The 24,883-nt window shown below is 34.5% G+C and overlaps 1 protein-coding gene across 1 annotated transcript in view; it reads right to left on the bottom strand.

Moving 5' to 3' along the window:
• The window catches only part of LRP1B (LDL receptor related protein 1B), a 283,941-nt gene that overhangs the window by 218,945 nt on the left and 40,113 nt on the right, over positions 1-24,883 (bottom strand). Inside the window, exons 7-11 of the mRNA XM_087925463.1 lie at positions 14,084-14,248; positions 9,918-10,100; positions 7,305-7,505; positions 6,142-6,387; positions 2,586-2,783 (exon numbers count right to left, since the gene is read on the bottom strand). Coding sequence (XP_087781589.1) covers positions 2,586-2,783; positions 6,142-6,387; positions 7,305-7,505; positions 9,918-10,100; positions 14,084-14,248 — 993 coding nt within the window. The remainder of the gene's footprint in view (positions 1-2,585; positions 2,784-6,141; positions 6,388-7,304; positions 7,506-9,917; positions 10,101-14,083; positions 14,249-24,883) is intronic.

Below are 24,883 nucleotides of genomic sequence, written 5' to 3'. Positions count from 1 at the left end.
CTGCAATTTCCATGGTTAGTATAACAATTTATTAAAGACTAATAAAACAATTCTGCGGGCATTTTCAGAAATAAAGTGCACTGAATTCTACAGATGTATTGTGAATATTTTGAGACACATAAAAAGAAAATAAGCCTTGGCTTGAAATGGAAATTGATGTATGAAATGCACAGAGTCCCAAATGAACTTTGATGGATCCATCTGAGAAGGACATTATGGCTATAATTCTGCCACACAATTGCTTTCCAACATCTTGCTGATTGAATTTACCTCAGAAGTAACATATATCTTCTGTTACAAACCTTTATTGGTGTTTTGCATTTATCTCCTATGCATTTCATCATTCTGAATTCAAGTCTTATTAGAAGAATTAAAAAATAAAATAAAACTGTAGAATATATCCTTTACATGCTTCCTATTTAATGTTTGTTAGAAATAATAAGGGAAGCACAGCATGGTAAAACTCTCCTCAATGGTCTGACATGAAGCAACTGAAGGAGCTGAATGACGAGCCAACACTTTATACATTTTGAGGAGGGAAAGGATAAAGGTTTAAGAGAAAGTATTTGGACACAGGTTTTCTGGAACTTTTTCATGTGATAGCACAGGGAAAAAAATCACAATACAAGATTACAGAAATGAAAACACACAAAAACTTCTTTTTAACTATCAAAATTCTTATCTAGGCATCAACTGACTTTTCAAAAAGTAATAGGCAACTTTACAACAAAGTATGAGAAATAAAAAGGAACTGCATTGTTTCCCTTTCTGATATACCTAGCTTTTAATATAAAATTATACCAAAAAAAGAAGCATCTAAAGAAATAACTTGTGTCTGAAACATGCTGGGCTTGATAATAAGTATTCTAATAGAAGTTTCTCCTCTTTTTATTCTTTTCTTTTTGTTTGCATATTTCTTATGTGAAAACGTAATACTTCAAAGAAAATATAAATAGAATAGTAGACAATATAAACTGAAAGACAGCAAGCAATCATTTTAACTCCTGGTTAATAGGTGTTTTGTGATTATCCATAACTAGCTAAGTAGCAATTTTTGAATATACAAATTAGCCTACAGTAGTCATTTTTGGATGCATAACCATAGCACACATAAAATTATAAATCTGTAAATTGATCCCAAAGATTACCTTTAGCTGCTATGATCAAAGTTATGATCTAAGCAGAAAAATATTTGTAATGAACTTCTGAATGTACTAAAGGTACAGAGTACATATGTCATCTTTGCGCACATCACAGCTAAGGCAAGATTTTAGGAACAGGTGGCTTAAATACATTTTTCATTGTATGTATATTGAATCAATTTTAATCTCAGTCCTATTGATATCATTTTAGCATTTTGAAGGACATGAATCAATTGATAGGGCATTGTTGGAAATTTCAGTTCTTTAGCCCATGTTTGAAACATCTCAATTTCCACTTTAAAAATTTTCTTCAATCTTTGATAGAGATATGCTATAACTTTTGATCCTGTCATGAATTTCATCAAACAAAAATATTTCAAATACTGAATCATTTGTTAGTATCTGAAAACATAGTTATAATGAGCCATTGTGATGCAGATTACTTCTGCTGACTGCCGGCTGCCAGCAGTTTGGCAGTTTGATTCTCACTGGCTCAAGGTTGACACAGCCTTCCATCCTTCCGAAGTCAGGAAAATGAGGACCCAGATTGTTGAGAGCAATATGTTGACTCTGTAAATTGCTTAGAGAGGGCTGCAAAGCACTATGAAGTGGTATATAAGTCTAAGTGCTATTGCTATTGCACTATTCATCCTATATTTCAGATAATGGCAGTTGATCTACTATCAGAAGAAGGTTTAAAATGAGTTGCTTGGACTGCATTCTCCTTATGAATTCAGCCACATTACTTTTATTGTATACATACATACAGAGAAACACATGCACACAGACTGCTAAATGCAGTAAATGTATGTAGCACATAAGTGACACATATTTGAAAAATCCCAGATATTTTTTAGATAGTGAACAGAAAGACAAAAAAACCATGAAGAAAATACTCAATCACCAAACACCAAACCCTCAAAACTATTTATTTATTTAGCAAATTTATTTAGCTGCCCAACTTATAATGCTGACCTCAAGCAGTTTGCAATGTTAAATGTCCACAATATAAAACCCCTAAGTCTCCCACTAATACTTCTCCTGCAAGAAGCAACAAGCACAATCAAACCAATCACTTCATCAGCTTCATATCAACTTGAGGTCCTCAGGACTACTGACAGATTTATGTCTTCACAACCTTCTGGGAAAATATCAAAATGGGGCCAATCTTATTTCTGGGAGAATGACATTGCATAGGGAGGGAGCAACCATTGAGAAGGCCCTTTTTCTTGGGCCCACTTTATATAACTTTATATATATTACTCATTCATAATATGTATTGATGTACATGTTTACCATTTGAAAAATAAAATGTATTTGTACATATTTATAATTTATGTAATAAAAAAACTTCCAATTATAACTCATTCATTATATTTCCTAAACTGAGTCCTGCACCACTTAATTTAAGAAATAAAATAAAATCTAAGCTACATTTCATACCTCCAGTTTCAGAAAGCTTGCCTCTGTAAATTTTATCTTCTACTACATCTGTCCAGTATAGTAAGCTTTGATTGAAGTGAAAATCAAGTGCTATTGTATTTCTTAAACCAGGAACTAATAGACTGTAGTCTCGTTTCTGCAGATCAATCTTTCTGATCTCATGCCGAATAGAAAAAATGATGAATGCTTCAAAAGGATCTGGAAACAGAACAGTACATTTTATTGTGAAACCTAATCAGTAGTAGGTTATTACAGTGAATGTAATAAAAAGACATTCATCTCATTAATATTTGTAGAATATTATGATTGTAGAATAGGGAGAGAATAACCTCTTTTAAGAAAACAAACATCAGACTTTTCCCAAGCAGATTAGATTGGAGTCTATTAAACAGGGATACAAAAATCCAGGCTCTAGGCTCGCGGGCTCAGAAAACAACGTGAGCCGCCGTCACCACTTCCTCCTCCCAAGCGGACTGAAAGCAGCTGGGGCTGAGGAAACAAAGCCACCTCGGCTCGCGTTGTTTTCTGAGCCTAGAGCCAGGGCGTTTTCATTGCACGGCGGAGCTTCTTGTCTCAGGAAACACCAGTCATCGTTGCTGCCCCCTGAGGGGAGGGCGATTCTGGGCTGCGCAATTGGGGGACTTCGTGGCTTTGGGTGGGTGGGTGGGTGGGAGTGAGGACGGACAGAGTCCATGAAGCGGGGCTTGCCTGCCCTTGCTGGCTGCCTCTGCTTCCTTAGGGGTGGGGAAGGGGGCTCATCTGGACCAAGGGTGAGTCTCCCCCTCAGTTTCCCCTGAAGGATCTTCCGTCGCTTTTGCCTTCTCCCTATGTCTTCCCTCTGTTAAAATCCCCCCACACACACACACTTATTTTCAGGTGGATAGATTTCATGTCTGAGCATTCTCACATGACGGTGGGTCTTCCCCGCCCCTAAAAACAGTTTAAAAAAAGAAAAAACAATATATCCTCATGCAAGAACTTTTCTGCTTCCGATTACCCCCATGCTTACAAGTTGCAAAGGAAACACGGAAGCAGGGAAGCAGCTGCCCAGCTCCGGAGCTCCACACCATTTTTCTTTCAGAGGGAATCTCACTCGAGTATAAGCCAAGGGGGTTTTTTTCAGCACAAAAAATGTGCTGAAAAACTCAGCTTATACTCGAGTCAATAAGTTTTCCAAGTTTTTTGTGGCAAAATTAGGTGCCTCAGGTCAACTTTTACTCCAGTATATACGGTACATATAATTAGTTCAATATTTAATTATTGTGTGTTTTATTTTATTGGACAGTCCTCTCTTTTGGATGGCCTGCTTTCGATCCTTTCATTTGGTAATAGCTAAATATATTCAGATTATTCTCCTCTGAACTTGAGAGGTATGAGGACATATGATGGGGGAGGGCTCTTCTTGAATTCAATTCCAGTGCCGCCTTCTAGTTCTGCATTCCTGCCCCTGTGGTAAATCCTATTTCTTGGTCACAGAATCTCAGATGCCTAGGTTTCTAGCTGTTGCTGCTAAAGGCCAGGTCAGCCTTTAATAACAAATGAGAAGGCTGAATTGACATGTATTACCTAAACCCCGTGCACCTGGAAGGGGTAGTCACTTCTTGGAATGGTGCCCAGCCAGGTTTTGGGTGTAGCATCAGCCCAGAACACAGGGCAAGGATGCAGAAGTGACAATCTTCATCTGAGAAACTCTAATGATGCTGCTCTTAGAGGATAATTTGAGTTACTGGATATGAGAACCTGTTCATTACATTGGGCTCTGGAGATCAGTTGGAATTGTTGCTATCGCAACAATCTCCCTTCTGCACAGTAATCTTTCTGCCTGAGCTCCTTGACTCCATTTCTAGGTTGGTGGAGATCCTTAGGCTGATTAACCTACACCCAGGAGATTTCAACACACTTTCCTTAGAAATGGAGTTTGGGGATAGTCAGGAGGTCATGGCCACTATGATAGTCTTCAGGGATCTATGGAATTTGGGGGCCTTTGGGATCTGAGAATGTACCACCATAGGTAGTGGATAAGGTGGCACTGCCTCAAACAGTCCCTTTTTACAAGCTGGAGCTCTTTCTGGACTCATGATTCATTGGCAAGGCAAATTATGCTAGCTTATTTTCTGTCAAGGACTGGATGACTGCACTTTAAACAGACCATGAGAAGGAGTTTCTAGGCTAAGGATGATTTTGAACTTGAGCCCCCCAATTCTAGGGCAGTACTTTAACTATTACATTATACTCATCAGAATTGGCTGCCAGGACCGAGCCAGAGAAATTTACTGATGTTTCTTGCTTGCTTTCTCTATATACTGCAGTGTGTTCATAGGAGTTGGGAAGAATTATTGATAATTGGAATATAATAACTTTTTATTCCAAAATATATTTCTATGACATGTGCAAAAGGTTTTTTTAATTTAACTTTATAGTATATATGTGTTCTCTTCCTAATCATGTATAAGAAAATAGAAAGGTTTTACTTCCCAGTTTCCCATTATTTTTCTTAACAAATGTCTTTAATATTCTATAGATCTTGGAGGCACTGACCAATCCCAACCCTTTCTTTAACCTGTTATTGTTTTATCTCTATTTCTTTTGTAAGGCAAATGCTCCATGAAGATGAAGATGGCTTATGGGCTTGTTTAGAAACCTAAAAATATAAATTTGACAATATTTCTAATAAATGTGAAAAAGAAAAGAAAAAGTATTTTTAGCATATGAACTACATTTAGCATATTTAGCATATGAACTACATGTATAATATAAAATTTTGTATGATGTAAAAGTATATGACTGAGTAGGTATGGCTGTGAGCATCTTCCTTCCTCCCTTGCTCCTTCTTAATGTGCTACAAATTTAGCACAATTCAAATTTACACAGTTAAAACTCAAAAACCATGATTCCCCCACCATTGCAAGAATAAAGAAGATATTTCATATGTAACCATCCTCTATAACCATCCTCTGAAATGTATATATAATTTTTGAATCACAAAGTTCTTCATTATTGGTGGAATGGAAATATGAAATTGCATTTTACACATACCTACCAATACGTAGAAAGCCAAATATTCAGATACTGCCTCTGATCAGTGAGACTGAATAAAGAGCATTTAAAAATTGTTATCAAAAAAGTTGTTATAACAAATGCACTTTCAGAGAATGGTATTAATTTGTTGTTGCCTGTTTTCTGTATTTGGCTTCTACAAACTTTCATACTTAGACCACTATATTTTTAATTCAAGTTTTAGAAAAATATTTTCTAAATTTGTCATTCAATGGCATTTATCTTCTGATGAACATGTGATGATATAGATTAATTTTTTTATTAAAAGAAACAAAAAGAACATAAATATTTTCATAAAACAGAAGTTCATCAAGTATCATCAAGTTCTACATTGCATATAAAACATTTAAGTCTTCTGAATAGAAACAAATTGTGAAGCCTCTGTATTAGAAGAGTTAAAGGACTCCTGTTTGTCTAAAGCAAATGGGTCATTTTGACACATGTAATTTTTGTAAGACATACTTAGTAATAGTGAATAGATAGCCAAATGTCAACTTACCAATATTAGCACAGCTTTCACCATCTTTACCAAGTTCCCAACCTTCATAACAGGAGCACTTAACAGCATTTTTATGCTGTTCACATACTTGGCTGCATTTCTGATGTTTGGTGCAATAATCTACATAGTCACAGGTTTTATTGTCTGAATTTAAGTACAATCCTGAGGGGCATGAACAGACAATTCTACCTCCAGGAACTACTGAACATCGGTGGCTGCATCCACCGTTGTTAAGTGAACATTCTTCTGAAATAAGAATAGTAATTATTATTATTATTATTTCAATAAAAACAGGTGAAATGTGTTTTTGAGACATACATGAAAATTTAATCTATCACCGTAGATATATTTTATAAGATTAAAAGAATAAAAGGTGTATTCAGAACCATAGATTCTTTGGCATTCAGTTCACATATATAAATAATATAGTCTGTAGGTTTAAAAATAGGGTAATAAAAGGCAAGCTGGGTGGTTTCAGAAGCTGGAATAACAAAAATTAAATTTAGTAGGGATAAGTAAATAATATATTGCATAAAATGTAGAGCATGATGGTCTTTGCATACAAATACATATAACAATCTTCTGCATGTGTCAGTAGAGAACTAATACCTGCTGCCCTGACATGCTTTGTTTATTTTGTGTTCACTTTATGCTTTTCATTTGTATGGAAAAAAGAGTCTGGGAATGGATTATAGTTAGAGGATGAACCTGTCTCAACATCCAATGTAGGAAAGATGAAAATTATGTAGTTTAAAACAATTAATTTTATAAATTTTCAGTGAATTCCAGATAAATTACAACTGCATTGTTACAGGAGAGGAGAAGGGAAGAGGGAAGGGAAGGGAGGAGGGGAGAAATGAAATCTGATAGCCACCTAAAGTGCCTTTAGAATTCTTTGAATTCTATTCAAAATTTTGTATATAAACATTGAGAATTTTTCTCCTTTGAATTTGCTTTATTTAAAAAATGGGCAAAATGAAAGAAGAACAATATTTCAGCTTGGTATTAATTTCAACCATATAAGGGTTTGATGAAAACAGTTCAATTATCAAACATTAAAATTTACATAAGGGGTGTGGGCTGGGATGAGAGAGTCTGGATACATTATCTAGGGACCATTATTTAATTTTTTCATACATCTGCATTTGATCAAGTATAATTACCACAAAGATCATCTTCATCAGATCCATCAGGGCAATCTCTTATTCCATTGCAAAGCTTTTCAGGCTGTAGACAGATGGAAGTGTCATTAGCACATGGATATTTTGGCGGCCCACACATATAGCCTTCACAATTATCTTCATCAGACTGATCCTCACAATCAATGTCTCCATCACACAGCCAAGATTTGCTAATACATCTCCCTTAAAGAAAAGAGAAAATAAACAAATTGATTCCTTTTCTTAACAAGGCTAATTATTCATTCATATTTTATTTGTAATGCCACTATTTTATAGAAAAATAACTTCACGTGATGGCCTATATATATTTTTTAATCTCTATCCAAAACTCACCACTGATCTTTTATAAAAATGAAGCAATGTTAGCCATTCCCAATCTTTTATTTCAGATAAAAGATGCATAAATTGGAAAGCTATATGGAACTGTAAATAAAAGCCATTTCAAATGGGAATCTTCTGAAAGTTTTGTGAGATTTTTATTCTGGGTATGGAAAACTCTTTTTTCTTGGGGAAAATAACAAATAAAATTAGTACTTCTAATTTAATTTAAAAAATATATAAAATATTTTTTTTTCATTGTGTATGCCTTATATGACATGATAACTAAGGATTTTTATTTCTTCTTCTTTTTAATAAATATATTTCAAGCCATTTTATGTGGAAATTTATAGACTTTGATAAATGCTTATTAAAAAAAGAAGAAAAATATTTTCCATCTGAATTAACAAATGCAATAAGCATAACTATTTTCAACCCAATTACATTGGTTCAATTAATAGGGAACCCAGTTAATTGAGGTATATTGCATTTGATCTAATAATGAGATTCTAGTTTAAAGATGTGTATTACTGATTTTTGTTTCTAGAAGGAGCTAGTGAAAGAAAAGAAAGCAGTTGCCAAATGGCCAATTACTGATATACACTAACTTTCTCAGAGCCTTGTTTCAGAATGTTCTTATTCAATTTCTACAAGATATGTCCAATTTGTTCTCTAGGACTAGGTACCTGAGGTTTTTTTCTTTTTCTTCATGCTAAGTACTAAATTGAGGGCAATATAGATAAAAGCTAGTATGTATATTTCTTTTAATGTATTAATGACTATCCACTTTGTACAGGTATCATCAAAGCACTGTGCAATATTGGTAAAAGTGTGGTTTTACCAATGGTTAAGTGGTTTGTTTCTAATCATGTTACTGAGGTTGGAAAGAAAGAAATATGACTGTTCTTAAAACTTTTTTTTCCTGTTTAATATGTCAGAAATGTGATACTTTCTTGTTAGTAGGACCTTAAAGTCCATAAAAAAGTCTGTTTTCCAACAAGTAAATCCTCAGTCAAAGCTTTGATCAAGTTTTCATGCCAAATGTTAATTAATGGTTAGTGTGCTAGCTATATCATTCTATATTTTATTGTATTTTGTAGCTACATATGGAGAATCTTCATGATCAACATCTACATTAATTTATTACAGGTTTGGCAAACACTATGAAAAAGTATTTATTAAGGAATATAGTATTGAATTTTATTTATAGCTATAAAAATTGAACAATTAATATGGAGGTATATGTGCTGATATAATCAATTTTCCATTCATTAAATGCATTTATTACATTCATTTTTCTAACAGGATATATCCAAGATGAATCAGGATAGCACTTCAGTTACTGGTTACCAAGCTGTTGGGATTCACAATGTCCCCAGCGTAATGAAAATAAACCCAATTATATAAATATTATTTTCACTTTATAGTGACCAATTGATCTAGAAATTTATTTTGCTATTGACATTTCCCAATACAGTCCAAGGATGGTTTCTAATGTCTCAATATAACATAATCTATTTTCAGAGATTAGTTTTAATTAATGGGTTTCTTTATGAAAATACATAACATACCGTTATAGAATGTTAAGCTTAATGTATAAAATTAAAGCTGTGATGGCATTTATATTCCTTTGCAATGGCAATTAGCAGAATTTTGCAACTCTCTAGAAATTACCTATTGACTAAACAAGTAAAAGGAGCAGGATAAAGTGTTTTTTTTTAAATAATCCATGGCAGTTAGTTAATATAAGTATAATTAAGGCCTGGGCCAAATAAAAGACTCAGTGAAGAAAGACATGAACTTTTGATACAACTTCTTTCAGCAGATGGGACAGAGACTGAAAAAGCTGATGGAAATACTGTAACACATATGATCAAGGTAAAGCAAGAGTTTTCCTGTGGTTAGGCAAAGAATGTTGGTAAGATAGGGAGATTCTGAACAATGTTTTCTAAACAATCCTAATTTATAAACTTTGGGCTATAGAAGGACTGTCAAACTTGCAGCCCATGTGCCAGATGCATTTTGCATTGGTCACACCCATGCCTAGTTTAGCGAAGGGAAAAAGTCACCATACATCACATGATGACACTATGACTACACAAGTTTGACAACCCTCGGCTATAGCTTAATTCTTTCCATAAGCAAAAAAGAAAAAAGAAAGAAAATACTATTTCAACTATAACAAGGCTGTTTTAAAGCTAAATGAGAAAAATAGTGCTAGAATGCTAACAATAAAATACTAGTTTTAACTTTTCATAAATTGTTACCCTTTCATACCTGTAGCCTTGCAGGAAAACTTTGTTTTGGCATCACATGATCGTATAGTTCCATTACAAGTCTTTTCATCACTACCATCTTCACAGTCCTTTTCTCCATCACAGCGCCAAAGCTCAGGAATGCAGTTGCCATCTGGGTAACATTGAAATGCTTTCCCACTGCATCTCCCAAGAGAAGCTATCTCTAACATTAAAAAAGATGATAATACAGTATCAGTTAACAATATTTTTTGATAATTCATATCATTTCAAATATTTTTCATTGTTACTTGGATACAGTCAAGGAAGTGGTACAGGGTATCATATTCTTCTTGTAAAGAGCCACATTTTGTATAGAGAAAACAAGAATCATACTATTCTAACTCATAACCATATTTTTACAACATGGACTCAATTACACAGTAATATACAAGGATGTAAGTGTGGTTATTATATTTCTACAAAATAGATTATTAAAACTGTCACTTTCATTTTAAGCAGCCTTCTGATTATTAATTACATATATCTTTATTCAATTCAATCATGTGAGAAGAGCTAATGAATACCTCAGGTTAGATAAGGATTATGTTGGAGAAAAGTATATACATCTCCATTATAATGGATAAGTTTATTTTATATATTGTTCATAGTTTTGCACCAGTGTGAATTTCATTGAAGAAACATAATTGGAACTATTGAAAAGATACTGTGGTGCTATCCATTTTAACCATCTGAACTATCATATGAATTGTTCTTTGGCTAAAGAGACATTCACAGAATGAGAACATTTCTATTCAATAAGTGTAGAATAATTTGATTTTTTTCCCCAATGACAAAATCACAAATAATGAGAGACAAAACCTTAGCCTATGTAAAAGAAAGAAAAAATAATAAAATAACTTTCCTGATAAGAGCAGCAAGACAAGACCACAGATATAGTGATATATCTTGATCCAACGTCAAATTGTAAATGTGTTCAATTTCCATTCTCAGAGTTTGTAGAAAAGATTTTAAAAATGCTGAAGTGGACTTAGAATTTGACAGTCATAAATGTGAAAATCCATTGTAAAGATACTTTTTTTTTTCATTGAAAATTGAAATTGTGTCCACAAAAGCAGAACCAACAATTGTTGCAAAGATCAAAGAACCAGTGGGTACACCAATTTTGGGGAAACTTTCCAGACAAGAACAATAGGTGATCACACATATAATCTGTCATTAATAAATGTAGAACTTAAGTAATACCTCTTTTAAGGAATTTTCATTCAATAACATTTGGAGGATCATCCATCCAATCCTGATGTGGTCCAAAGCTCGAAATGTTATTCATTTCTCTCTTTTACACATATGGTATATTTCCATTTAAAATGAAAAAAAGAGATGTAAATAATTCTCTCCTAGGTATCTAACATTATAGACAGGGGTGTAATTCAACCGGGGAAACAACTGGTTCGTTGAGCGCACGTTTTGCACGTGCACAGAAGGTTTACTACTGACCTTCTCCTGCAATCTCTCTGTGTGTTAAACAGCTGACGCATGGCAATCTGCTGTGCCGCGCGAAGCAGCTGAGTTTGAAAACCAGGAAACAAAGGTCAGAATAGTGCCAGGGCAGGTGGGTGGGCCCAATAGCTGATTGTTGGAGCAAACCGGTTCACTCACAGATGATCCTCAGAACTACCAGTTTACCTGAACTGGGCTGAACTGGTAGAATCCCACCCCAGATTATAGAGTATGTTGAATTGTATGAAAGTATTTATTAAAACATTTTTAAGAGTTGTAAAACTGTTCCAACTAAGATGTGTGTGGCAGTTTAACATCATGTAAAAATATAGTCTGTGGATAAATACCTATTAATGAACAATTTATGTTGTTTTTAATAATATCTAAAGAGACATTCAATTGATATTAAAAATATCACTATGAGAGAAAGCTGCAATGCAAAAATGTGTTATATTTTAAGCCTACATGGAGTTTTTTCCTACATAAAACACAATGGGAAAATATCTCTGGCTCTACACTACAATAATAGAAAAAGTGGTTTCATTTCAATTAAAGGATTTTCATTTTTGAAAACTTTCAACTATTGGAAATTGTTGCAGATACATATTAGCCTCAATGAAACAGAATCTACTGAATTAGGATTGCATTGCATTGTGCAGTGACTGTTACACTTCTGAACTGAAAAAGCAAAATAATTACTGAAATCTATTTATGCGTACTAGAGTGTAAATGGAACTGAAAATAATAAGGCTTACAGTACTTCCTAGCAAAAAAGCACAAAATTGTATTTTTTTCCTAAAGCAATTGATTATTGGAAATTACAGAATGGATTTGGAAATATCTCTGTTTGTGTGAGCATAGGAAACAATCAAAACAAAAATAAGTTGTTGCAGTACTGTAGAAGAACTTGCAGATTTAAAAAAGAACTGAATCCAGTTAGAACAAAGAATCCAGTAAAAATCCTTTAATTCACCCCAAGTGGGTGAATGGCTGTTAGTAAACAGCTTGGAAGAGGGCCAACTTTTCCATTAATCTTCTCCTGGAATGTGAATCTGAATAAACAATATGAAAATCTATCTATCCCACATTTCTCAGAGCAGTTACATATTCCCAAAAATATTTAAAGGGAGAACAGCCCGTACCAAGCCCATACAGAAGAAAACAATGTGCACCTACCCTGATTAGACCCTCCCTCCCTGCTCTCTCTCTCTCCCCCCCTTTCTCTCTCTTTCTTTCTCTCTTTCTCTTCTGTCCAAGAGAAAAGGTGATGGAAAGGAAGAGGAAGAGAGAAAGATAGAAACAGAATTAGTTCACAAGGAGAACATGTTGCTCTGTAACACAGAAAAATACAGATGCCTCCTATATGGGCACTGGTGGGATGAATTTTAGAAACTGCAATGTATACTTTCTCTCTCTTATTAATATTTTGTACATATGTAAGTATTACAAGTTACTGAAAACATTTTGAGGTTCCTTTCAATGTAAACAATGCCATTCAAAAAATTAACAAAAGTCGTCAAATACTACTGACTGCAAGAAGAGGAAGAGACTTCTGAGTTTTTTCAGAGGTTGCACTTATTCCTATGAATCGTAAATATATTATTTTTCAATAAAAGTGTTGAAAAGTATTAAGCGGGGCAAAATGCTCATTTATCAGATTTCAGAATGCTGAGACCATTGTTGAAATATATCTGATAACTTATCTGGCAAGAAAAGTATGATAAAAAAAAATCCAATGTTTCACTCTTTTTCATAATTCAATGTTTCCTTGAACAAATTATAGCAAATAAGGACTCTGTAGCAAATACTAGTTGGAATCATCATCAGTACAGTGACTGCTATATAAAATATGCAGTCTGGTTTTTTTTATAGACTGATAACTCATTCTATTACCTAGTCCTAGGCTCTCCCTGAATATGTACGTTCCATTCAAGCCGACTGAAAGGAACTATATTTTAGTGTACTGATATGAACTGAATTCTTCACCTTGCCTGTAAGACTGCAGCATATTGTTTTTGCCCATTGTCAGCAATATTTAAAATACTGTAGCATAATTTTTAATATAATATTCTTTTCCTCTGCTTCTTATTCAATAATAAATGTTCAAATTACAAAGAACATCTCTGAAACTTTGCACCGCTATATTGCTTTAGTGAAGTAAAGCAAAGTCATAATAAAATTAGGACTGGCTCAAATGATTTATCTGCATTCCCTGCATCTTAATGCATAGTACAAAAATATTTTCCCTCTCCCAGACAGTAAAATACAATATCTAATTTTAAACCAAAAAGCTACCACCATGCTTTCCTTTTATCACTGCCAACAACTAGCTGCTTTTAGTGTATTGCTCATGCACTTTACATTACACCTAAAGAGCAAAACAAATTTTTTACTACGGCCAAAAGTTATTTCTTAAAAGACATTCCCTGATGTGTTTTATATATGTATGCCACATGCACAGACAGAGACCCAGACCTAAACACAAAGACACCCCCACACACAAAGATACACATATCTACCTACACCATTTATTGCTATATGCATATTTTATACAATTGCCATAATTCAACAGGAATAAAATCTTATATTAATCATCTTACTCAGCTAAAATCATGATCCTGACTATTATTTCATTTGATAAAGGTAAACATTTCACTGGAAGTTGGGAAGGAAATATAAAACACTGACCTTTGGTGCAATTTGGTTTAGTTTCATCACTGAAGTCTCCACAGTCATTGTCTCCATCACAAGTCCAGTGACCTGGAATGCATCGGCCAGTAGAGCACCTGAACTGGTTGTCAAAACATGAATGAAGACAGTCCAGTTCATCAGTCCCATCACCACAGTCATTATCTGTAAAAATGTGTGAGTATTTTATTGATTTTATTTTTTTATTTTATTTGGTTTGTCAATTGCTTACAAGATAATACCTATAAGTAAAAACATATTTATGAATACATGGATACATATAAGAAACATAAAAGAAACAATAGGACAGGGACGGTAGGCACGTTGGTGCGCTTATGCACGCCCCCTACAGACCTCTTAGGAAAGGGCTGAGGTCAATAGTAAACAGTCTGAGGTTAAAGTTTTTGGGGTTTGGGGAAGAAACCACAGAGTCAGGTAGAGTATTCCAGACATTGATCACTCTGATGCTGAAGTCGTATTTCCTGCAATCAAATTTGGTGCGATTAACTTTGAGTTTGTATCTATTGTTTGCTCTTGTGTTGTTATGTTGAAGCTGATGTATTCATTGACAGGTAGGACACTGCAATGTATGATTTTATAGACTATACTTAGATTGGACTGAAGGTGGCATAGTTCTAGGTTTTCTAGGTCTAGAATTTCAAGTCTAGTGGCATAAGGTATTCTGCAACGAGTAGAGGAGTGGAGAACTCTTCTTGTGAACTTTTTCTGAACTTTCTCAACTGTGTTAATATCAGATACGTAATGTGGGTTCCAGACTGATGAGCTGTATTCGAGTATTGGTCTAGCAAATGTTTTTTATGCTCTAGTTAATAGTGTAATATTACCAGAGAAAAAGTTATGTAAGATTAGGTTAACAACTCTTAACGCCTTTTTTGGCTATGCAGTTACAGTGGGCTCTAGCACTTAGATCATTAGAGGTGAGTACTCCAAGATCCTTGACAGAGTTTGGATCATCAACAAGGTGTTGATTATTAAGCCTGTATATTATTTTCTGATTTTTGTTGCCAATATGTAAGACAGAGCATTTGTTTGTTGAGATTTGAAGTTGCCATTAGTTTGACCATTCTGATACATAGGTCTTTTTGAAGGGTAGCAGTATTGTCTGTGGTGTTGAATAGCTTTACATCGTCAGCAAAGAGAATGCAGTTGGTCTTAATATGATCATAGAGATCATTTATATAGAGTATGAAGAGAGTTGGTCCTAGAACACTGCTTTGGGGGACACCACTGTTGACAGGTACAGATTTTGATAGGATGCTCCAAATTTTGACCATCTGTTGTCTGTTTGACAGGAATACTTCTATCCAGTTATGCAGGTGTCCAGAGATACCATAAGATTTTAGTTTTAGGAGTAGTTTGTCATGTATCACTGAATCAAAGGCTTTACAGAAGTCTATGTAGATTGCATCTATTGCTTTGCCCTGGTCGAGTTTTGTAGTCCATACGTTTTTGTAGTGTAAGAGTTGCAGATTGCAGGATAGTTTTTTTCTGAAACTAAATTGTTTATTAGAGAGTGGTTGTGTGTCTCTAGGTAGAGGATAATGGATTGGTTAATAATTGATTCCATGATTTTACAGGTGACGCAGATTGGTCTGTAATTTTCAACTAGGCTGGGGTCTCCCTTTTTGAAGATGGGGATGACTGTGGCTTATGACCATAGTTTTAGCAAGGAGCTGGTCCTGAAAGATTTTTCGCAAGATTATGTTTAGAGGTTTGGCTATGGCAATGGATAGCTTTTTAAAGAAGTAGGCACATATTCCGTCCGGTCCAATAGATAGAGAGAGTTTTAGATTGCGTAGTGCTTTTTCAACATTGTCTACTGTAAAATCGATATGCATTAGATCATTGTAGTTGTCTGTGGTTCGACTAGGAAATACTGGGCATGATGCATTGCTGTTTACAAATACTTTGCCAAAGAAAGTGTTAAAGAGGTTGGCTTTAATAGTGTCGTTGTTGCAGTCTTTACCATTAGGTCCTTTCAGGGGTGGGATGAACCTTGAGTCTTTTAGTTTGTTGTTTACAAAATTGTAGAAAGCACGGGTGGAATTGGTGCATAGAAGGTTTTCCTCTTGTTTAATGTGATAATTGGTGCATTTAGTCTTTATCTGGTGGCATAAATTTTTGTATTGGCTTTTGAAGTTCGCAATGTGACCAGATTTGTTTTTCTGCCAAATGATCTCTTTTTGGATTGAAGCTTCCTTATTGTTTTGGGTAATCTGTTTTTTTTTTGGTTTTTGGAGTTGTTATTGGTACATATAGTTTGATGACTCTTTTGACTTCAAGTAAAAATATGTTGTAATGGTCTTCAACAGTATTGCATCCAGAGAATAGAAATTGCCAATCAAGGGATGAGAGATCATTGTCTATAAGATCATAGTTGCCTTTTTTGAAGTTATAATTGGAGATCCCATCATTGTGTTGATTTTTGTGTGCGCGTATGTTGAGACAAAAGTCAATCATGTTGTGGTCACTGTTGGAAAAGGATTCTTTAATTTGTATTCCGTAAATTGAATTCAAACTATTGCAGAAGATGAGATTGAGGCAGTTATTAAGTCTAGTATTGTTGGTTACTAGTTGTTCCAGTCCCAGGTTTGTTACAGCATTCTAGAAGGCTGCATGTATGGGTTCAGTTTTACATTCATTTAGGGTCCAGTTAATGTGAGGTAGATTGAAGTCACCAAGAAAGATAAAAGCGTGTGGGCAGGATGTTGCCCTTGTTAGTAGTGAATTTAGCTTGTTTACATTTTCGATGTCATAATTAGGGGCTTTGTAACATAGTATGAATCAAAATGTGATATTTAAGGACAGTTCACAGACGATGGCCTCAGGAAGAGCAAGCTCTTGGGTAACTTGGATGTTTTTTAGACGTAAGGACTTTTTATAGAAGATAGCAACACTACATCCTCTATCGATTTCACGATCTAATTGGTAAACATGATAGTCTCTTACTATGGTAATGGAGTCAGGGAGAGATGCATTGAGCCATGTTTCACAGACAAATATGATGTCGAATTTAGCCATATTTAATAAGAGGAGAAATTCAGGTATTTTATTCATAAGGTTTCTTGCATTGAGTAGCTTGCATTTAAGGCCAATTGTAGTTGGAATTGAGGTAGTTAGGGGCATGCGTGCCTAGTTTTGAGTGATGGTGGGTTGGATGAGGTAGGGTTGGATGTGGAGCTGTGGGCTGTGTGACTTACTTTTGATACAATCAGCACGGTAGTCAATGTAGAGATCCTTCTCTCCATTGTCTAGACGTCTTTTGGGTTCCCTGCGGAGTTCACAGGAGTGGATTCTTTGCAGTATGGATAAATCTGGTCTTGAGCTTGTGGTTGGGATTGGTTTTTGCAATGGCATTTGTTGTATGAATGAATATGTGTTTGCTGGACTCATTTTTGCAAGCAACTCTACAAAATTTTGGGGCCACCGAGCCATCATTGTATTTTGACTCAGGGCCATCTCTGGTTACTTCAATGATATCTTCAGGAGAGATGTTTGTTGTATTTGAGTTGCTTATGATATTACAAACTTTGGTGATGTCATCTGTTTCGTTGGTGTCTTCAAGAGCAAATAACATAGCGTTTGGACGTTTCTGATCACGTTCCATGGTGTCTCTGATGAGTAAGGAGATATCATTTGTGGAATTATTTGATGGGATAGTAATTATTTGTGGTTGTGGTTTGGTGGTTATTTTTGGTTGTAGTTGTGATTGTAGTTGAAGTAGTAGTTGTGGTAGTGGTTGTGGGGTTGGGATTTGATTTTGGGCTGATAGGTAGTTGCTTATCAGTGCTGTATTTTTTTTTTCCAAGAGAAATTCGGCTTTCTTGTATAATTGTTTCAAAATGTGTTGCTAAGCGTTTTTCTATTGAGTGCATGAGTGATTCTATGCTATCAACTGTCAGGCAGGGTACTTGGTTTGTTTAGCTTAGGAAAACATGATGGACAAGGGAAAGTATGATGCTTTTAGGAGATCAGCTAGGTTGCTGTTTAAGTTTAAGCAGGCAAGGTGGGCTTGATTGTCACCTAGGTAGCACTTGATGTTATTTTTGCTTTCATTGATGGTTTTAAGATATCTGAAGCATGTACAGGAGTCTGGGAGGTCATTGGTAGAGATATTATTTTTGTTGTTGTTGTTTGGTAGTGGAGGATTTGGAGTTTCTGGCTGGCATGGTCAATGACAATAGTACACTAAACAATTACAATAGCTAATTAATGTGATAGGTAGACAGTTACTTAATGAATGTTGACAATTAATAAATGTTAATTGATAAGTTAGAGAACAAATCAAATGTAAGGTTACTTATTACTAAAAATCAATCAATCAACTTATTACTAAGAATCAATCAATCAATCAATAGACTAGATAATCAATGATACAATATTAAATCTCTATCAGTTCAATGAATCAGTAAATTAGTGGTTATTTAACAATTAATTATTATACTATTATATGATAAATCAATTATTATAGACAAAGCATTATCTATAAATATTTGGTCTTGAGGTACTGAAATAGTAGTATTGGAGGTTTGTGGTGTAAAGTTCCTTTGTTTTTCCTTAAAGCCACATTTTGGGGTTTTTGTTTTGTTTTTGTTTTAAAGAGGAAGCGTTGCTGTTTGATAGATTTGAATGGAGAAGATTTGAATGAGCTCACCAATCATCTACTTTGGAGTTTGGAAAGGATGAGATTTGGATGGGGGTTTAGTGGAGGTTGTCCAAACAGTTGAGTGGGAATTTAAATTCAGGCTGACTAATCAGCTGGGTTGTTTAAATGGAGCTGGGTGATTTATAAGGAGACTATCAATTCTCCGTGAGTCTCCTTTGTTCTCCCCAATTGGTGGCTATTTAGAATTATTATTGGTGATTTGATTTAAATGGAAACTGTAGACATCATTCCAGTTCTTCCATCATCGGAATTCACATCAATCTCAGTTTCAAAAGGCAGTTTTCCTGAATAAAAACCTTCACACCTCTTCTTCTCATCTAGTCCCCCTTTTTTTCTCCTTTAATCACTCTTTTCTCAAGCTGCCATTTAACTTCCAGAGTTAGAGGGTAAAAACTTAAATTAAACCTCTGCCGCTTAATCTCTACACCCACCCCTTCTGCTCTGGAGTCTTCTCTTTTTAAGTTGTTTCTGACTCGGGTCCACAGTAAATCTTCAAGCTGTTTACCCGCTCCTTCGTCCCACTGAAAAATGCATCGCCGATCTATAAGGAGCCGGGGGAGACACTCACCCACAGTTGGGTAGCTTCTAAGCTTGCAGGTGACAGTTGCTGCAAACCCGCAGCTTGTTCGTTTCCTGCGTCGGCTTCCCTCTCCCATGACCAGGTAGATTCTTTAGACCAGGTAGCTTCTTTTCACTTGGTAGCTTTTTCCTCTCCAGGCAGCTGAAAGGGAAGCTGCTCAAGACGGGATTCCTGGACCATTTTATTCATGCCCAATTTATTCTTGTACTCAATAACTAAGCAGAAAACAGTAGATCCAACTTTTTATTTCCTTCAGTTTTGTAAAGCCAAGAATAGAGTTCATGTATAGATTTAGAATAGAGGTACTTCAGCAAAGTAAGATTTGTTTGATGGGGAAGGTACAGAAAGTATATAATTTTTAAATGTAATTGTAACAACAAGCTCTGATTTACCAAAAACAATTAATTTTTATTTTGATTTTGATTATGAAAAGGAAACAAATGAGAAGGAAACATTGCTGACCTCCATATATTACTCAGATTATAAGCTTCTGCCCCAAATCAAGTAGAATAACTTTAAAAACAGAAGTTAGGCTTGACCTAATGGCAGACCACAATGACAGACTACAATGACTTAGAGTAATTAATATTTATTTATTTAGCACATTTATAAAGCCAACTATCTTACGAAAAGTGACTCTGGGTGGTATACAATAATGAAATAAAATCAGTTATATAAAAACCCAATCATTATAAAAATCATTATTTAAAAGAGAAATATTAAATATTCAAATATAAAAACCACACAGAAAGATCCAAACATCAACTACAATGGAGTCATCTCAGAATATTTCCACTTCCCTGGGACCTCCAGGCCTGATAACTTAACAAGCTCTTAAAATAATAGCCAAAATAGAGAGGGAGGAGCTGGTGTCATGGCAGCTATGCACAATCTTGATGCTCCAAGATCACTGTCGATATCTCCACTGTTGGACGGTCCCACTGGACCTAAACCATCCAGTAGAGACGGTGATTGATAATGGCACATCCTGCTGATCCCAGGGACATTGCAAAGTCCCTGGTTGATCCAGGAGAAGCCCTTTTTGCCGACAGCGGAGAGGCAGCCTTTTAAGCTGCTGAAGCTGGGACAGCTCCACAATGGAAGAGATCAGAAGAAAGCGTGTCAGTTTGGTGAGATGAACTTTTACTTATTGTTTTTTGGAGAGTACATCCTAAAAGACTTAAAGTGAAATTAAAAATGAAGAGAAATAAGCTTAAGCGGCGAGATTAAGCTCGTTAAACTGAAGCCCCCCCCCCCCCGCTTTTTATTGGAACTTGGAACTTGACAAAGCTTCTCAATTTTAAACTGGACTGGTCTTTTTTATTTTTTTAACAAACTTCTTGAAAGTCTGCTCTGATTTAGACTCTTCTTTCTGATTTGAGATTTATTTTCTTCTTTAAAAAAAAAAAAAATACTTTTTTTTCCTGTTCCTGGCTTTAGATTTATGAGGGAAAGTGAAAGTGAAGGAAAATAAGTAGCACTGCCATCTAGAGGCTTGGATATATTGTTTTCTTTTATCTCTTGTTTGTGTATTGGTGTTACACTCAAGGACTCTGAGCTTTGCACTGAAAAAGATAGTGGGATGAGCATGGCAGATTGTTTATACAGGTGCTCATCTGTGAAACTATAGATAGCTGGAGTCTGAAGTTGAAAGAAAGAAGATTGAAGTGACCTTGAAAATACTGGAACTGGAAAGTCTGAGTTGATTTACCAAAGAGCCTTGGATATTTAGTGGCAGTGGCTTGCTTTTTGGTAGAATTGTTTGTTATTTCTTATTTTCTTTTTTTACTTCCCCTCTAGTTGGATTTTTATGTTTGGATTTTAGCCTTTTAACCCAGGAACTAGAATATAATTTTTAGTTTGCTTCCTTTTTTATTAAGAGAAATACATAGACTATCATTTTTTAATCCCCCCCTCCCCTTATCCTCTTTTTCTTTAAAAAAAATCCTTTTTATCCTTTTTTCCACATTTCTTTTTGCATATTACTGGAACCAATTGGATTAAGGTATACAAGTGCCTGAAGATTTCTCTCCTTTTTTATTTTTTGGAGGGGCAGCTGCTTGCTTTTGCTCTTTCTTTCTTTTTTTTTCATTTTTTTCCCTCCTTTTTTTATAGCTAAGTATTACAAGATGAGCAGAAAGACAATGGCCCCAGCTTCTTCAATACCAATAGCCTCCTCTTCACCATCTGGAGAACAACGATCAATACAGACAATGTTATATCAGGAGAAAGAGAAGAAAGTGACATTGCAAATGATTATGCAAGGAATCCAGAAGATTGAAAAGAGAACAGAGAATATTGAGCAAAGAACTGAAAAGAAAGATAAGAAAGGAGAGAATATTCAACAGATGATGATGAAATACGAGGACAGATTTAAGAAAATTGAAGAACAAGATATATGAAGAGATAAGAAAATCGGAGATATTGATACTCGATTGAGTGAAGTTGAAAGGACAGGAGTGAACCATTAGGATGGGAAATTGATAGATCAGAATTTTACTTGAGATTTCAAAATATAGAAAAGGAAAAAGGTGAAAACCTTGCTGAAATAATGACAGAAATATTGGCAGAAGCATTAGAGATAACCAAAGAGAAGATGATGGATGGGATGGATGAAGTGTTCCTTGTCTATACAAGATATCCAATGAGAAATAAGCTATCAAGAGAAGTACACATCAGATTTACTAAGAAAATTATTAAAACACAGATACTGCAGGTGGCAAGAGAGAAAACAAAAAAGTACAAAGTACAAAGTACAAAGACAAAGAAATTGTGGTGCTGAAACAGGTACCAAGAAGAGTAAGAGAGATGAGAAGAGAATATTTATTTTTGACTAAAGAGTTACTTAAAAGAGGTGTAAATTACAGATGGTTGATACCAGAAGGCCTCTAGTTCACCTGGAAGGAACAAAGACACAGAATTGACACAGTCAAAAAAGCTGAGCTATTCCACTTAGAATATCTTAGAGGAAAGGAGGAAGACACAAGAAAAGAAGAGTTGCTAATCGAATTTCAAGAGGAGTGTATAGCAGTAATTGAAAAAGAAAAAGAAGAAGGGCAGTAGGTGGTGTACGAGAGCAATGGGAAGTAAGATCTACTAGAGCAATAAAATCCTTTTAATATGGTTGAAAGAAAATTGATTACGATTAACATAAATGGACTTAATTTAGCTACTAAAAGAGTAAAAGTATTTCATAAATTAGAGAAATTAAAGTTTGATATAATCTGCCTACAAGAAGTACATATTAAAAAACAACATGAATATATATTGAAACAAAAATATTAGGGAAAATATTCATGTCGTTGACACAACGTAAAAAAAATAGGTGTGGTCTTATACATTAGAGATACAATTTCGGTAGAACCAATTTAAACAGATGACGATGGAAGGATTTTGATGGTGGAAATAATGGATGATAATGTAAAAACACTTTTAATCACAATTTATGCGCCAAATGACCACCAAGAAGAATTTTACAGGAAATTACATATGAAAATAATTGAACTGGACTATGCTAATATTTGTATGATAGGAGATTTCAATGGAATAATTAATTATCAATTGGATTATAAAACACAGAAATCAACAAAGAAAACTAGAAAGATACTACCAAAATCTTTCTATCAAATGATAGAAGAAGCAAACTTAAAAGATGCATGGAAAGAGAGGAACGTGAAAAATAAGCAATATACTTTTTATTCAAACAGACATGCATCATGATCTAGAATAGATATGATATGGATGTCAGCAGAATTACTTGCTAATATACGAGAAATTGAAATAGAAACAAGCACATGGGCAGACCACAACCCAAAGACAGTCATTTGGAAAGGACAAAAGAGGAGATCTAGATGGACCTTAAATAATACAATATTAAAGAAAAAAGATTTCAAACAGAAAATAGAGAAGAAATTGATTTTCTTTTTAAAAGAAAATAAAAAAGAGGATACATCTTTACAGAACCTCTGGGACATGATGAAGGCCTACACAAGAGGCTTGATAATAGACTATACAAGGAAAAGAAAGAGAAAACAGAAAAAGACTTTCAAAATACTGGAAGAGATTGGAAAAAGAATTCCAGAAGTTCCCACAAAAAAGACATTAAAATTAAAATGGACATAACTAAACATAAAATGGGACTAATGGAAAAAGAGGAATTAGCACAAAAAATTAAAAATGCTAAACAGAATTACTTTGAAGACGCAAACAAACCAGGCAGATGGTTAGCCTATAAATTGAGAAAGGAAAGAGAATCAAGAAGGATTAGACAATTAATAAATGAAGAAGGATATGTTTGGTAGGGAAATGAGGAGAAGAAAAAAAGATTACTATGGAAAACTGTATTGTCAAGAGAATATTCAATAAGAAAAAATTAAGCAATATTTACAGAAAGCGAAATTATCCCAGATATCCAAAGATATCGAAACAATGTTAGAAGGGAACATAATGATGATGGAAAAAAACAGAATGTTGGAAAAGCAGCAGGTCCAGATGGATTGCCAGCGGAATTTTACAAGACTTTCTAGGAAATACTGAATCTTCAACTATTAGAAGTCATGAATGAAGTTATGTCAAAAAAGAAAATACCCAAAATATGGTCAGAAGCATATATTACACTTACACCAAAGGAGGACCCACAGCGAGTTAAAAATTACAGACCTATATCCCTATTAAATTCAGACTATAAAATTTTTGCTTCAATGTTGGCAGAAAGACTGAAAAGATACTTAAATAATTTTATTCATGCTGATCAAAATGGATTTCTGCCAAAGAGACAAATCAAAGACAATATGAGAATGACTCTGGATACTTTGGAATACTATGAGGCACATCCTGAAAAGCAAATGGCTTTGATGTTTTTAGATGCACAAAACGCCTTTGATAATGTGAGCTGGTGATTCATGTTATTGCAGTTGGTACAAATGGGCTTTGGTAAAAAATTCATTCAAGCCATTGAAATGATATACTATGAACAAACTGCAAAGGTTATGGTAAATGGAGAACTAACAGAATCCATAGATATAAGAAAAGGGATAAGGCAAGGTTGTCCACTGTCGCCTCTGCTGTTTGTGTTAATATTGGAAATATTGAATAGGAATATTAGAGAAGAAATAAAAGGAATGAAACTCAAAAAGAGTATAAATTGCAAGATAACCTGGTATTTATATTGGAGGATCCATTGAAAACAGCACCTAAATTAGTAGAAAAGATAGAAGAATATGGAAATGTAGCAGGTTTGAAAATAAATAAAGATAAAACAAACATATAAACAAAGAACATGCTAGCAAGATGAAATAAAGAGCTGGAAGAAGTTTTAGAAATACAGGTCACAAATAAGGTTAAGTATTTAGGGATATATATTACATCAAGATGTAGCACATTGAAGGAGGATAACTATTTTAAACTCAAACAGCAGACTGCGACAGATTTGACAAAATGGGAAAACTTACAATTATAATTGATTGGGAGAATATCTACAATTAAGATGAATGTATTGCCTAGAATTTTATATCTATTCAAGACAATTCCAATT

Source organism: Pseudonaja textilis, chromosome 1, assembly GCF_049901715.1.
Source record: "Pseudonaja textilis isolate UNSWEBS1 chromosome 1, rPseTex1.2, whole genome shotgun sequence".
Classification (NCBI taxonomy): Eukaryota; Metazoa; Chordata; class Lepidosauria; order Squamata; family Elapidae; genus Pseudonaja; species Pseudonaja textilis.
This window is presented reverse-complemented; position numbering and strand designations above follow the sequence as displayed.